This window comes from Penaeus chinensis, chromosome 15 (assembly GCF_019202785.1).
Source record: "Penaeus chinensis breed Huanghai No. 1 chromosome 15, ASM1920278v2, whole genome shotgun sequence".
Classification (NCBI taxonomy): Eukaryota; Metazoa; Arthropoda; class Malacostraca; order Decapoda; family Penaeidae; genus Penaeus; species Penaeus chinensis.
Window position 1 is genome coordinate 21,032,483 of NC_061833.1, and position 14,377 is coordinate 21,046,859.

General features: G+C 35.7%; 1 protein-coding gene across 2 annotated transcripts; it reads left to right on the forward strand.

The window, feature by feature from the left end:
* The first annotated feature begins 285 nt into the window (after positions 1 to 285).
* Positions 286 to 13,004, forward strand: LOC125032978 (WD repeat-containing protein 3-like). 2 transcript variants are annotated; one of them, XM_047624414.1, is made up of 19 exons: positions 286 to 422; positions 856 to 1,051; positions 1,190 to 1,349; positions 1,474 to 1,568; positions 1,762 to 1,932; positions 2,134 to 2,242; positions 2,448 to 2,554; positions 2,940 to 3,133; positions 3,720 to 3,954; positions 4,850 to 4,962; positions 5,138 to 5,354; positions 6,253 to 6,375; positions 6,573 to 6,677; positions 7,092 to 7,225; positions 7,509 to 7,667; positions 7,827 to 8,061; positions 8,276 to 8,424; positions 9,524 to 9,746; positions 12,769 to 13,004. In XM_047624414.1, the coding sequence occupies exons 2-19, from the start codon at positions 884 to 886 to the stop codon at positions 12,931 to 12,933; spliced, it is 2,862 nt and encodes a 953-aa protein (XP_047480370.1). In that variant the 5' UTR covers positions 286 to 422; positions 856 to 883; the 3' UTR covers positions 12,934 to 13,004. The 2 variants fall into 2 exon arrangements, with proteins under 2 accessions (XP_047480370.1, XP_047480371.1); XM_047624415.1 differs by having other exon boundaries at positions 312 to 345.
* Positions 13,005 to 14,377: the final 1,373 nt, after the last annotated feature.

The window sequence follows — 14,377 nt, forward strand, 5'->3', positions numbered from 1 at the left end:
TGATGCCTAACATTTTAAACAAGACCAAATAAAATTGAAATGATACAACTTTCTTTACTTCTTTTGATCTAGTACATAGGGAGTTTATATACATATGATATACAAGAGATTCTTTATATACTTACTGCATATTATTATCTTTTATTCCAGTCAAGATAAAATATTAAACATTATTTAGACTCAATTAAGTAAGCTGCAAACAAAGCAGTTCATTTATTTAATAAAAACTTAAAAACTAAAGCGATTATACATAAGCTACACAACCCTGAAATAGGTTCTTGTGTATGTAAACAGTAAACACATGTTTCCCTTGCCGCTTTCGGGAGACGTTCGGCAAGAAAGCAGGTAGAACATCAAATTTCTGAACGAAAGAAGAAACAAGAACGTTTGTAGATATGTGCATTCGAGAAATTCATTGCTGAGTAAGTGTTTGTTATCATAAATCATAAAAGGCTTATTTTGAGGCTCAAGGAATAATGCTCTGCGAGGTATCGCAATGAGCATGAGATTTTGTAAGTACAAACGTAAAGTAAATGGCGAAGAAATAGGGATATATATGTGGAAATAACCATGAAGATCACGTAAAACAACATTCTTAGCTTCTTTAAGTAATTGCAAGAACACAAGGCGTGGAAACAATCCGGAAATCAATGCAATGATTCTGTGACTCAATGTATTTGGGTGTGCAGACCACAGGTTCACTTCGTGCAGTCCTGTTCTGGACAATTACGTGTAGACATTCATATGTGGAGTTTGGTATAGCAATGGTAGTTTTTTAGAACCAGTATGCATTATACAGCCTAAAAAATTTTGCATCAGTGGATTATTTTTATCTAATGTGCATCTTCCCAACAGGTATTGTTGCAACCAAGATTAATATACAATGGGTTTGACATCACAGTATCTTCGTTATGTTCCTGGGTCTGCATTTGGCCTGGTTGGGACAGAACGCTGTGTGTGCTTTGTCACCAAGTACAGTCAGACAGGAAGATATGTTGCTGCACCTGCTTGTGAATATGTGCTCATTTGGGATTGTAAAAGATCATCCAAGGTGGGTATTAATGAGATTGATTCTGTTTCAGTGCATGATTTGAAAGATTACAGGAAAATGCCATTTTAGAATCTGGTTAGAGTTACTGTAAAAAAATGTAGCCCAGAGAATCATAGTAAAGCCATTCAATTTTTGCAGGTCCTGACACTAAGTGCAGATATTGAAGGGCAAGTTACGTCGCTGGAGGCACGCCCCCCAGCAACTGGCTCTCTTGACAACACACATCTTGCAGTTGGATACACAGATGGATCTGTTGTCTTATTTGATATCAGGACTGGAACATCACTCAAGTTTGCTGGTAATTTGTCTCAGTATTTTTTGACTGCTGTGTGACTGCTACTTGATATTCAGTTTATTCACTCAGTCAAATATTGATTGTGCTCTAAGCTTATAGAATTCTTACAACATAATAATGTCTTCAGGCCACAGAGGAGCTGTTACAACACTAGCCTGGGATGATCAAGGCATGCGAGTTGCATCTGGAAGCCAAGATGGAGAGATTGTTGTCTGGGATGTTGTGAGTATTAGTGAACAGTAGGCCAGTATTAAAATAGCATTAGTATTTACTGACTTTTGTTTTACTTGCAGCAGTATGTTCTATGTTTTTCTTCACATTTCCTGTATCTCTGTGAAAAAAAATTGCCATGGAAACCATTAAATCTAAGCAGCAGAAAATAAGGAATCATATCTAAATCCTTTTATCCAAATAGGTATCAGAGAGGGGAATCGTACGACTAAAAGGGCACCAGGGCAGGATCACTCGGCTACGGTTCCTCAAGGATCGCAGCATAGTTGTGTCTTCATGCAGGGACTCCTTCATCAAATTCTGGGACCTAGACACCAACCATTGTTTTAGGACACTGACTGGACACCGTGCAGAGGTAACACAGCCCATGATGATAATATATTTATAGAATACTATGTTAGTAATAGGAGGAAAAGAGATGAGTTAAGGAAAGTTATGAGAGTCAGAGAACATGTATCTTTGTATATATGCTATATATGTGTATTCATGCAGATAAACTGTGTAAACAGGTCATTGAACTTAGAATCTGATTTTGCCTTGGTATTTCTTTCTGAAGGTTTGGGATTTTGTGTTACTAAAAGATGATACAAGATTGATATCTGGAAGTAGTGATGCAGAGCTCCGAGTCTGGTCTCTGAGGTTTAAGGAACCTGAAGAAATGGCAGGTATGAGTTATTGATACAGTTGTGAGAAGCTAAAGCTAACATTTATTACATTAATCTTAGATTGTTACATAGCTACAGTGATATTAGTGCTAATGTGAGATATTGCTACTATCTCTTGCTTTAATAATGAAACAGTGAAGTAGCTATATGAACTGTGAAAGTATATAAATGTAATGTATATAATGTACACCTTGTTCTCTTGAAGATGATGAGAGCAAAGAGAAAACTCTTGAGCCTCCAGCAAAAATGTTCCGTATTGACACAGAGGGGGAAACTCAAGGGCAGGAAGCTGACACTGAAGAAGATGATGCTGTAAGTAAGCATTTTGTCTAATGTCTTACTTCCACTTTCCTTTTTTTGTGTTGTGTAATTTTATCTTTTAACCCCTTAACGACGGGTCACGTCTATAGACGTGAAAACAAACCGCTGAAAATGTGGCGTGTGGCTGTACGCTGTTTTCACAGTGGCGCGCCAAAGCACTACGAGGCGGTGATTCGGCTTGATGTACCAAACTCCCTGCGCTCAAAGTCGGCGCGTTGTCATTGATAGCCAGAGCGTAGAGTTTTTTTTTAGTTTTCTTCACCCGTCACCAAGGGGTTAAGTAGTAACTGAATTTATGGAGACAAAATGTTGAATGATATATCAGCTGGGTATAACCAGTCAAGCTTATGTTTTTATCAATTTTGACTCTTAACAGAGTAATTTAGAGATCACAAGACTAGGCAGCATACTGCGGTCCAGAGGAGACCGTGTGTGTGGACTGCAGACTGATGGCCGTATTGTGGCTTGCTATGGCAAATCTGCGGTTGTGGACCTATTCCATGTTCTGTCAGAGGAGGAGGTCAGTGCCAAGGTGGCAAGCAGGCTCAAGAAGGCTAGGAAGAGAGCAAGGTTCGTTGTCTTTTCTTTGTTCTCAGGTGCCCTTTTGTTCTGTTTATTTAGTCTCTCTCGCTCTCTAAATTGTTTGTCGTGCATTGGACATGATAAATTCATCAAATCAAATTCTCTCTGTCTGTCTGTCTGTTTGTCTGTGTGTTTGTCTGCTCTGTCAGTCTGTCTGTCTGTCTCTATCTGCCTCTTTCTCTCTGTGTCTCTGTGTCTCTGTGTCTCTGTCCCTCTTTCTCTCTTTCTCTCTTTCTCTCTTTCTCTCTTTCTCTCTTTCTCTCTTTCTCTCTTTCTCTCTTTCTCTCTTTCTCTCTTTCTCTCTTTCTCTCTTCTCTCTCTCTCTCTCTCTCTCTCTCTCTCTCTCTCTCTCTCTCTCTCTCTCTCTCTCTCTCTCTCTCTCTCTCTCTCTCTCTCTCTCTCTCTCTCCCTCTCCTCTCCCTCTCCCGCTCCCTCTCCCGCTCCCTCTCCCGCTCCCTCTCCCTCTCCCTCTCCCTCTCCCTCTCCCCCTCTTTACTGTTGACTTTTCAAAGAATTGCAGCCTTATCTCTTAAGAATATTACAAAGGTAACATTTTTTTTTCTTTACACAACAGAGATGCTGGAACTGCCATGACAGATAATGAAGCGCCGCAGCTAGGGGATGAGATCGGGAAGTTGCCTGCAGTGAAAGCACAGAACAAATTGTATGGTGTTGACATTTCCTCAGATAGATACGGAAGTGTTAAGGTTCTGGCTCTTCACCTAGATAACAGTTTGGCAATATTCGGCACTTCAGTTGATGCTAAGGCAGATAAGAATAAGTCAGATGAGAAGAAAGACCAAGAAGTGGTAAGCTAATTAAGGATATTAGTATAAGTTTTATCTGTGAAAATTGGAATGATTATGTTAATAGTAGTCTTTATGCTAATGAAAATAACCTTGAAAATAAAAATACAATGTTGATATTATTACTGGTCATCATAAAAGTAATAAATAATGATATTAAGTTGATTAAGGATGATTGTTGATTAGCCTGAGTGACTTAGATATTCTTTATACAAATACCATTGGTTCTCATACCAAATGTCTGACCATGAAATGCCATTATACTGCAAATCTTGTCAAGATCACTAAGGTTGAAACTAAAATATAGATTTATTTATTATTTTTAATACAATTGTAAAAAATTGGAAGTTAAAAATCTAGAAAGAGGATGATGGTTTCCTTTGCAGTTATTAAAGGAAACATCAGATTGAATAGTTTTTGTTAGAGAACCATTACTAATTATTTGTCTAAAAATATATATTTGGGAACTTAAGAACTTGGGCATGAAAACTTTATCTCACACATATTATGCATTTAGAACATAAAAATTGGTCCATAAATAATTAAGTTGTAAGTTGAAGTTGTGTGCCAAAGACAAACAGGTGATATGAGCGCAAAAAAAGGTCATGGGGAATAAAGGTAGAGCTTGTGGATGCTATACATTAATATCCCCTGGTTGCCAGCTAAGTAATACAGCTTAAGGACATTTCTGAGATCAGCTGCCAGCAATAGTAATGGCTGCTTAATAGGGAGGAAAATCTGTTTGATGCAAACAGCCATCCTTGAGCTGTTTGATTGTTATCTGAAAAATAGATAGAATATGCATGAGAAAATAAAGTTCATAGCAGAGATTTGGGATTCTTGGTCTTTTTATTTCAATTTCTCTTTATTTAAAATGTTTTTCCTCTTTTTATTCTAGATTAGTCATTTGCATCTACCAGGCCACAGAACTGAAATACGTGCTGTGGCCTTCAATTCAATCAGCGATCAGATCGTCACAGCCAGCGGTGACTCTTTAAAAGTGTGGCATAGGTAATATATCTTTTTTTCCTAATTTAGTTTTAAGTTGTTAATAATCTTGATGGGTTATACATGCTGCTTTTTTAGACTTTGATATTTTCATATCAGATTGTAAAAGTTTTTTTCCCTTTTCCTTTTATTTCTGACTCGTTCTTCTTTTCTTTCTCATCTTTCCCTACTTTTGAAGGTCTGAGAAGCAGGCCATAGCCACAATACCATGTGACTATGCGCTCTCAGTGATTGTTGTTCCTGGTGATCGCCATGCTCTCATTGGAACACGCTCTGGTCGGCTGCAGCTGTTTGACTTGGGATCAGCAAAAATTCTTGAAGATATTGTTGCTCATGAACCAGCAGAGAATGAGACCGACACAGGAGTTTGGGCTCTGGCCCTTACTCATGATGGGGTTAGTACATTAGTCTTTAGAAAATTTTAATAATCCAAGTTGCATAATGTGCTTACTTTTCTGTTCTCCCTGAATGGGTGTATACTCTCAAGCCTGTTTTACCCAGGAATGGTTGTCATCTATATCCAGAGTAACAGGCTGATGAGAAAGACTACTGATATATATGTAATCACAATGCATCTTCTTGTAAAATAAGTTAATTAATTCTTGTACTAGAGAAGTTTTCAGACATCCTGATTCTTTTGATTTTTTTTTAAAGGTATGCTGTGAGTAACCCTAGTTACTCTGGATAAAAAGATATTCGTAAACCAAAAATTACTATCACTATTTTTGTACATAAAGCCACATTTTAAAAATCTGAAATTGCCCTTCAAACATTTTTAAAATTAAACAAGAAAGCAACAACAGTATTCAGATTAGCACTAGGCTGTGGAACCCTAGGCTGAAGTCAAAGGGTTAATGCTCTTGATATTGCATTAGGCACATATAGAAGTAATGCACAAGATGTACCGTATCAGTACTCTGTTTACATTTACACATAGACTTGTAATAACAACACAATAGGGCAGATGTCTGAAGTGGCACATTTTATGTACTAGCCAGTGAGTGTTGTTAATTGATCAGTCATAAAATTCAATGTTCACAAACATTTGCTGACATTTTACAATTAGTGTACTTACTGTGACAGAAATATGAATTTGTTTATCTTACGTGACATAAGAAATATTATAGATATAAACAAGGAGTTTATGCAGATTACATAATTTGAAAGCAAAAGCATGCGTGCATTCCAACTATGGTCTGGTTTACAGTTATTTTTATTATTGGATGTATGCAGTGATTTGAGTAATATATTTCTTTTGTAATAGACTTGTATTTTTAAATTTATACTTTTCAGAGAGGATTTTTATCCGGTGGCAGTGACAAAATGGTCAAATTCTGGAAATTTGAATTAGTAAAAGATGAAAGTGAATCACAAGCAAGGAGACTGAGCTTCATTCAAGACAAACGGGCTCTCAAAGTAAGTAATTCTTTGTCATGTGGATTTTTGCTTCTGTTAGAAAATGTGATGATTAATAGAATAAAAATACATTCTTTGAGAAGCATTATCGTGGCAGAGATTAAGACAGGATATTGTACATTAATTTTTGAGAACAACTGACTAATAAGTTGTATTTTGAAATAATTTTCATGTATGATTTTCTTTCCTTTTTTCAGGTTGCAGATCAAGTTACTGCAGTGCGGTGTGCCAGTGATGGTTTTTACATAGCAGTTGCAACACTTGATAACAAAGAAACACTTTATTATAGTGATACTTTGAAGGTTGGTATGATTTTCATTCTTAGTGTTTTCTCTCTTTTTCTTTTTCTTAGTACATGTGATGACATTATATAACTACTGAATTGATATTATCTATTATATTTGGGTTTGACTTTAACAGTGATGCAAATCATTATGTATTTTGAATAATCAAATTTCAACAGATTTAATTATTAGTATAGTGACTTGTATAACTCTCAATGTAAGATTGTAAATCTTGACAGATTTATATGTATTTTCAAATCCATAATATATATCATTGTTTTGAATTTTTTGAGTAGATTGTTTTGTAGGGTAATAATCAACATTATTGTTGAGCTTTACCATATCATGTGAAAACCACTACAGATATGAGACAAAAAAATCATAAAAATATTTCCAGCATTTAATGTGTTGCCTGTTCTCCCACTTTTGCAGTTGTACCATGAACTGTATGGCAAGTCCCTCCCTTCAACTTGCATGGACTTTTCAACAGATTCAACATTGATAGTAACAGGCAGTAAAGATTCAAGTGTTCGTATATATGGAACAGATTTTGGAGACATGAGGAAGTGAGACTTGAAGCATTGTTCTGTATAAAGAGATTGGGAATGTGCAGATATATTGTGTATGCATGTTAAGGCTTTCTTTGGATTGAGCAGGAGTGTCATGGGTGCTTTGTTATATGACTATAAATTCAAATAGAATTTAAAAGGAATCATCTGAACATAGTTTTCAGTTTTCTTCATAATCTTTGGATGAATTAATAATCAGAAACAAGTAGTTTTCCTTCATTAAGGCATACGTTAACATGTCATTCCTTGTAGATAGTAGTACAGTACTCACTTTTCACAGATTACTGAAGAATGCCCACCAGGGAGGTGTGACGGACCTCCAGTTCATATCAAACACACACATGTTCTTCTCGTGTGGCCACGATGGCACACTAAAGCAGTGGGACGCAGATAATTTCCAGAGGATCATCACACTGCAGGGACATGTTGGGATCATTCGGTAAGTTTCTTTTGAACAACTTGGGATTATTATATTTTTTAGCAAATAGATAGTGAGTGTGTGTGTGTGTGCGGGGGGGGGGGGGGGGGTGCGTGTGTGGGTGTGTGTGCAGATAAAACATATCAACAGCATTGTAATCATGTAATATTTACATTTCAGCTGCCTGGCAGTGTGCCCTAAGGGTGCCTGGGTGGCCACCTGTGGCCAGGACCGCTCCATTCGCCTGTGGCAGCGCACACAGGAGCCATTAGTACTTGAAGATGAGCGTGAAGAAGAACGCCTGAAGGACGAGGAAGAGAGTGGGATGTTGGCATCCCAGAGACCTGCTGTTGCTGGAGAAGATGGAGCCCAAGCAGTTCGTCCTTCTACCACCACACAGGAGACTGAGAGAGCAGTAAGTCTTCCATTTTATGAAAATGAACTTGAGAAGGGATAATCTTATTCATGTAGGAAAATCACTTTCATCTTTTTGATCTTGTATGTATATCATTCTCATTTTGAGAAAATTTCATGTTATTTTTGAATGGCGATTCAGAATTTAATGAATGTTTGATTGTAAACCTTTGATACTGCTCTTACTCATTCCCTCTGAATTTAACATTTGCCAGGTTGATTCCATTAGAGAAGCACTGGAGATCTATAGAGAGCAGGTGGAAGCAGGTCCCTCTGCCACGCCCCACCAACTCATGACATACGTTTACAATACTGCTGACCCTCTTAGGTTTGTCTTGGAAGTCCTCAGAAAGATTAAATCAAGGTAAGTTTGTTTTTTCCCTCCTTCCCATTCATGTTCTTTGATTGTCTTGATTGATGAAATATGCCTAATTCAAAGGTGCTGACCTTCAATAGTGCCACTTTCTTAAGATTTAGGTAAAAGTTATGAAGCAGAATACAGTTCTATACATTTGAAAGATCTTTCAATTCAGATATGAAGTATTAAGTGTAGTAAAAAACAGAAAACTTTATATCACTGAATATTGTTATACATAGTAAGCAATGGAAAAAAAATATGTTATTATACACTGGTAATGGAATGAATAGGCCTCACAAATGTCATAACAATGGTTACCTCCATGTAAAAAACACCCCATTACTGGATGGGTGCTGTAGCAGTAACTGCCAGCTGCCAGGGACCCTTCCGTTAGGCATGTGACTGGCAGCCCAATTGGGGGGTATACCAACAATACAAATGTCTTGCATATAAGCTGATAGGGTCTCACTGTGAGAGTTGTTGTTGGATTAATTAATCATCATAAAAAATACATTAAGATCAACTTTAAGGTTAAACTGCCATATATATATATATATATATATATATATATATATATATATATATATATATATATATATATATATATATATATGAAACTTTTTTCTCTCTTTCAAGGATAATGATTTATTAAAAACTAAATGTTTTATGGAAATTAAATATTTTAAATACTGTTCAAGATGTAATAAGGTAATTATTATGCAGTTTAAAAAAAACTTTTGCTTTATTTGTAAAGGAGTAAGGTTATAAGATTTAAATTGTTAAAGCAGCGACTATGAATTCTCAACATTCAAGAGGAGTCTTGGCTAGGCGTGTATATAACTGGAGTGTGTGTATATCTATGTATGTAGACTTTTTGACTTCAGAATATTATAACTGACAATTATAATTCAGATATTATTCATATGCTCATAGGCAATTCATTATCACACATGGGGAGCTTAAATATCTGTTCTTGCTTTTATTTTCTATGGAAGACCTCAAAAGCTGAGCAAATTTTATAATTACTTGCAGTATAATCTTAAGTTAGTTTGGCATTACTCCTCACTGTTTATTGTTCACAACACCAATTTGTTCCTCCTTGTAGTGAGCTGGAAGAAGCTGTTATCATGCTGCCATTAGACAACATTCTGGAGTTAATGGTGGTTATCAAGGGCCTTTTGGAGAACAGTTGGGATATTGAATTAGCCAGCCGGATCCTGGTGTTGGCTGTGAGGATCAACCTACCTCAGCTCCTCTCCTCACCTAAGGCAGCTCCAATGGTGAGGTCTCTGGCTAAGCTTCTACCCAAGAGGATCAAGGAATTTAAGGTTTGTGTTTTACATAGTATGTCCTTTGTAGTTGCTTGTTTTTCTTTTCTTTTCTTTTTGTTAGTCAAATATGAACTTAGAGCTTCTTTCTTATTTGTGCAGTGCAATTCTCCACATAGTCAGGGTCTGTGGAGGTTCAGTATGTATACAGTGCTCACTTATTGTATTACCAACCAAAAAGTTTCCTTCCAAACACCATTTTTACTGTTCTCAATTAGCATTTTCTTATGTCATATACTCCAAAAGCTAGTTATTGTTAGGCAGCCTGGCAAGTGACATGAGGCTAAAATATATATTTTATTATTTCATCTTTAGAAGTGTAAAGTAAACCGTGTCTAGATTAGTTTCTTTGAATAAACAATCTCAGTTTCCTTAGGATTTATGCAAGTAATTAGGTGACCTCAGATGAGCACCTTGATTGTACCACCTTTAGTGTTAATGCTTGTATATCTTGTTGGTTTCCTTGCTGTATTATTTTTTCAATTTGTGATCTTGTTATTAGTTTGCAGGGAGGCCTCCCCTCAACTCTCTTTTTCTAACGAGTTCTTAGGTGACTCTTTAGGGTGCCAAAGGGAATGATTACAATTTAGTGACTTTCTGGATATCATAAGAAATCTTGTAGGAAATGGAACATGTTATGAAAACTGGATTTTTCTTATTATTCTTACAGATTTATTTTGTTTATGGTCCAATTAATTTATGTGAAGAACAGTTTTTGCTTTTTTTTTATATATATATATATATATATATATATATATATATATATATATATATATATATATATATATATATATATATATATATATATATATATATATATATATATATATATATATATATATATATATATATATATATATATATATATATATATATATATATATATATATATATATATATATATATATATATATATATATATATATATATATATATATATATATATATATATATATATATATATATATATATATATATAAATTCCATCTCAGTGAAAAACTACATCTAGAGTTGGCAAAGAAAGAAGAAAAGGTATAGTACTATAGTGTATCAATTCAATGATGAATTCAGTCATTTGCACCAAATTAAGATAAGATGTACTTTGTATTGAAATTATTTATTGACATTCCACTTTTAACTACAAAATTTTATAGGGGTAGGGACTATTTTGTATCACCAAACTTTGAAATCTCCACCATGTAATATATATATATATATATATATATATATATATATATATATATATTACATGGTGGAGATTTCAAAGTTTGGTGATACAAAATAGTCCCTACCCCTATAAAATTTTGTAGTTAAAAGTGGAATGTCAATAAATAATTTCAATACAAAGTACATCTTATCTTAATTTGGTGCAAATGACTGAATTCATCATTGAATTGATACACTATAGTACTATACCTTTTCTTCTTTCTTTGCCAACTCTAGATGTAGTTTTTCACTGAGATGGAATTTATCTGGTTATATTTATTATTCAATAAAAATTACATTTTATTTAGAAAGATTATAGTTGGGTTGCCTCTTGTTTGACTTTCCAATTCTTAAGTGAAAAAAATGGAAACAACTTAACTATAGTTTTGTGGATAAAGTGAAACCTGTCCCTACTTCATAAAGAATTTGGCCAGATTAACTGTTGAAAGGAAGAAGTGTAAAGTGCATAGTGCATCTTATCTTTATTTGGTTGGTGCAAAGGACTGCATTCATCATTGAGTTGAGACACTATAATACTACAGTTAAACCTTTTCTTCTTTCTGTACTAACTCTGGGCGTATTTTTTTATCTAAAATTTAATTTATCTCTTTATTTAAGAAAACTGAGGCCAGACTACATATATTCTGCTTTTTGCAAATTTTGTCTTATATTTATATTATAGTTCAAAAATTGTGCAAAAATATTTCTTTCATGTGAAAAATGTGGAATAGACACATTTTAACCATTTGTTATGGTTATGTAATGAGGTCAGTCCCATCTTTGTTGGTCAAGACTTGAGCCATGTCCACAAAAAGGGCAGAATCTATATAGGTACAGGGTGCTGAGCATATATCACTCATTACTAGTAGTGTTACTTGATCAATCAATTCCCAGATGACAAGCTTAGTCTCCCAGGTGGACATGTGCCCCACAGTTGCCAAAGTATGGGCATCTTGATAAGCTTCCCTAGTCTCCCTCTCTATGATGTCAGCCCCACACACAGGCCCATGTCTGACATTACAAAAAAAAGTAATGGAAGTCCAATATGGAATTAATATTTAGCCACATAGCCACTACCCCTCATTAGGATGAAGCTTTTCAGTTGCTCTCTTGTTTGGCCATTCCTGGAGTGAATTAGGAGCTGCAGCCCCTTAAAAGTAGGCTTTTTAATTGTATATACTGCATCCATAGAGGGTGGGGAAAAGATTTTTCCTTGAAGTGGTTGATAGGTTGCAGCACCTGGCTGTGTGAAGCTCCAAATCAGCATCAAGTTAATACACAATAAAAATTAACCCATTGGCGACGGGTATAGAAAACTAAAAAAAAACTCTACGCTCTGGCGAACCACGTGAATTCGGTACATCAAGCCGAATCATTGCCTCGGAGCGCTTTGGTGCTGTTATGATGCCTATAGGCGTGACCCGTCGCCCTTGGGTTAATAGATAAATATGCAAGATGTTATAATTATTAGGTAGTTTTACTTACTCCATTTTTCTCAGATAAAAGAGATATACTTTTGATCAAGCAAGTTTATGGGAGAATATGCCCAATATTACCATATATTTTTATGGGTATTTTTTAGAATTAACACCCCCCCCCCCTCTATGAATTGTGATCTGATCTTTAATACAGTTATATAGTGAACTCTAAATCAATATGCTGCCTCTAGCATACTGGTTATTCTTGTCCACAGTAGTTTATGATAAAACTGCGTTCTGCAATTTTATTGCTACAATAGTGTATTAAAATATGGAGGAGGTTTACCATAGAATATATATACATACCCATATATCTGAGCACTCCTTGTATATTACAGGATATGATTGGCTTTAATGCTGCCGGGTTACGTCACATGAAAGATCGCATTGAGGAACGCTCCGAGACACAAATGTTTGCGGAGGCATTAGAAAATGTACAGACATCCAGGAAGAAGAGAAAGAAGAGGGATCGGGCAGTCAAAAGGGCTCTTCTTACTATTTAAATGTTTGCAAATTTTCCAGTGCAAAAATGAGTTGTTAGAGTGAAAAAGTTAATAAATACATAAAATGAAAAGGTGCGTTTTGTGTAAAGACCACTAAATGGTAAGATAAATAAATGTGCTAGACATCAAAGATCATATAGCGCTGTGTTAAAGTATTGTGGTAAAAACGAGTTAATGATTAAACAAAGTGTGTTAGATGTCAAAAGTTACACAGTACTACAGGTTAGTATAGTAATGAAAGTAAAATAAAAGTGGGGGAGCAAATGGTAAGGCAGGGGGTGGGTGATCAGATCAAATGGTGGCAGTCAGGCTGATGAGAATTTCAGAAGAATTTCAGCTAAAGGTGAGGTGACAGGAATGACTTGCCACAAGTGGAATGTTGTTATAAGACACTGTAGGCATCTAGGAAGGGGCTCTAGCATTATTTCGATCTGTGAACGAGTGTGGAATGTACCATCCATGAGCCATGGCTTGAAGAGCGTTGGCTTCTGGGAGGACGTTGTTTCCATGCTCAGGATCTTATTCCTGCCTGTCATGACAAGAAAATTGATTACAAAAATATTTGAAAAATTTACACAAATATTGTTAATGGTCTTGCACAAGAGTTAGACTATCTACAGAGATGATATGGAGTCTGTGCAAGGCTTGACACAGCATATCAAATGACAAATATAGACCTGGGTAAAGAAGAAAAGAAAGAAAGAGAAAAAAAATTAAAATAACAAACCCAGGAATCATCACCACTCAAGCAAGCCTGATACCCAGATTTTGAGCTACATGAAAGCCGTGAGGCAACTGGATCCAGTGGGTTAAAAGGTATAAGTTGTAGAAAGATGAGGACAGGAGGAAGGGGGGGAGAGGGAGAGGAGGAGAACAAAAAGGATGAAGAGTAGTAATACAAGAAGAGGGTGCACAAAATGAAGAAAATGTGTAGGTGGAGGAGATGGATTGAGAAGGGACATATTCTGAAGGTTGAGTAAAAAATTGGATGATTCAGAATGGATCAAGTTGACAATAAGCAGACAGTAAGCATCGAGAAGGGGTTATTGGAGCCATGATAAAAGTCTTGTGGCAAAAATGAGTTATGAAGAAAAAGAAAATGAGAGAAGAAAAGACTATGCAAAATGAGCTGAGGCAAGGGCTAAGGACCAAGGTAGTGAGATCCCCTACCTTGGCCCTCAGTCTCCATCTCCTAAGCCCCCCCCCCCCCCCCCCCAGACAACAACAGGCAAGGGATGGGGGTTAACTGAAAAGCTCTAAAATCTGAGAATCTAGCAAAAAAGTCTTATCCCTTGTACCCTGATACAAAGATAACAGTTGTACCTAATATATTTAAGGGATACAGAGGCTTCCTGTATAACCAAATTTAGATTTTTTGTTTCCTTCTACTGAATATTCAGTACTTTACAATTAATAATTCTATATATTTGAAAAAAAGAAAAAA

Excerpts from the sequence above, each read along its gene's own strand:
- LOC125032978 (XM_047624414.1), top strand. The coding sequence starts at position 884 with ATGGGTTTGACATCACAGTATCTTCGTTATGTTCCTGGGTCTGCATTT. Across the intron at positions 1,052-1,189 it reads ATTGTAAAAGATCATCCAAG|GTCCTGACACTAAGTGCAGA; the intron begins GTGGGTATTAAT and ends CAATTTTTGCAG. Across the intron at positions 9,747-12,768 it reads AGAGGATCAAGGAATTTAAG|GATATGATTGGCTTTAATGC; the intron begins GTTTGTGTTTTA and ends TGTATATTACAG.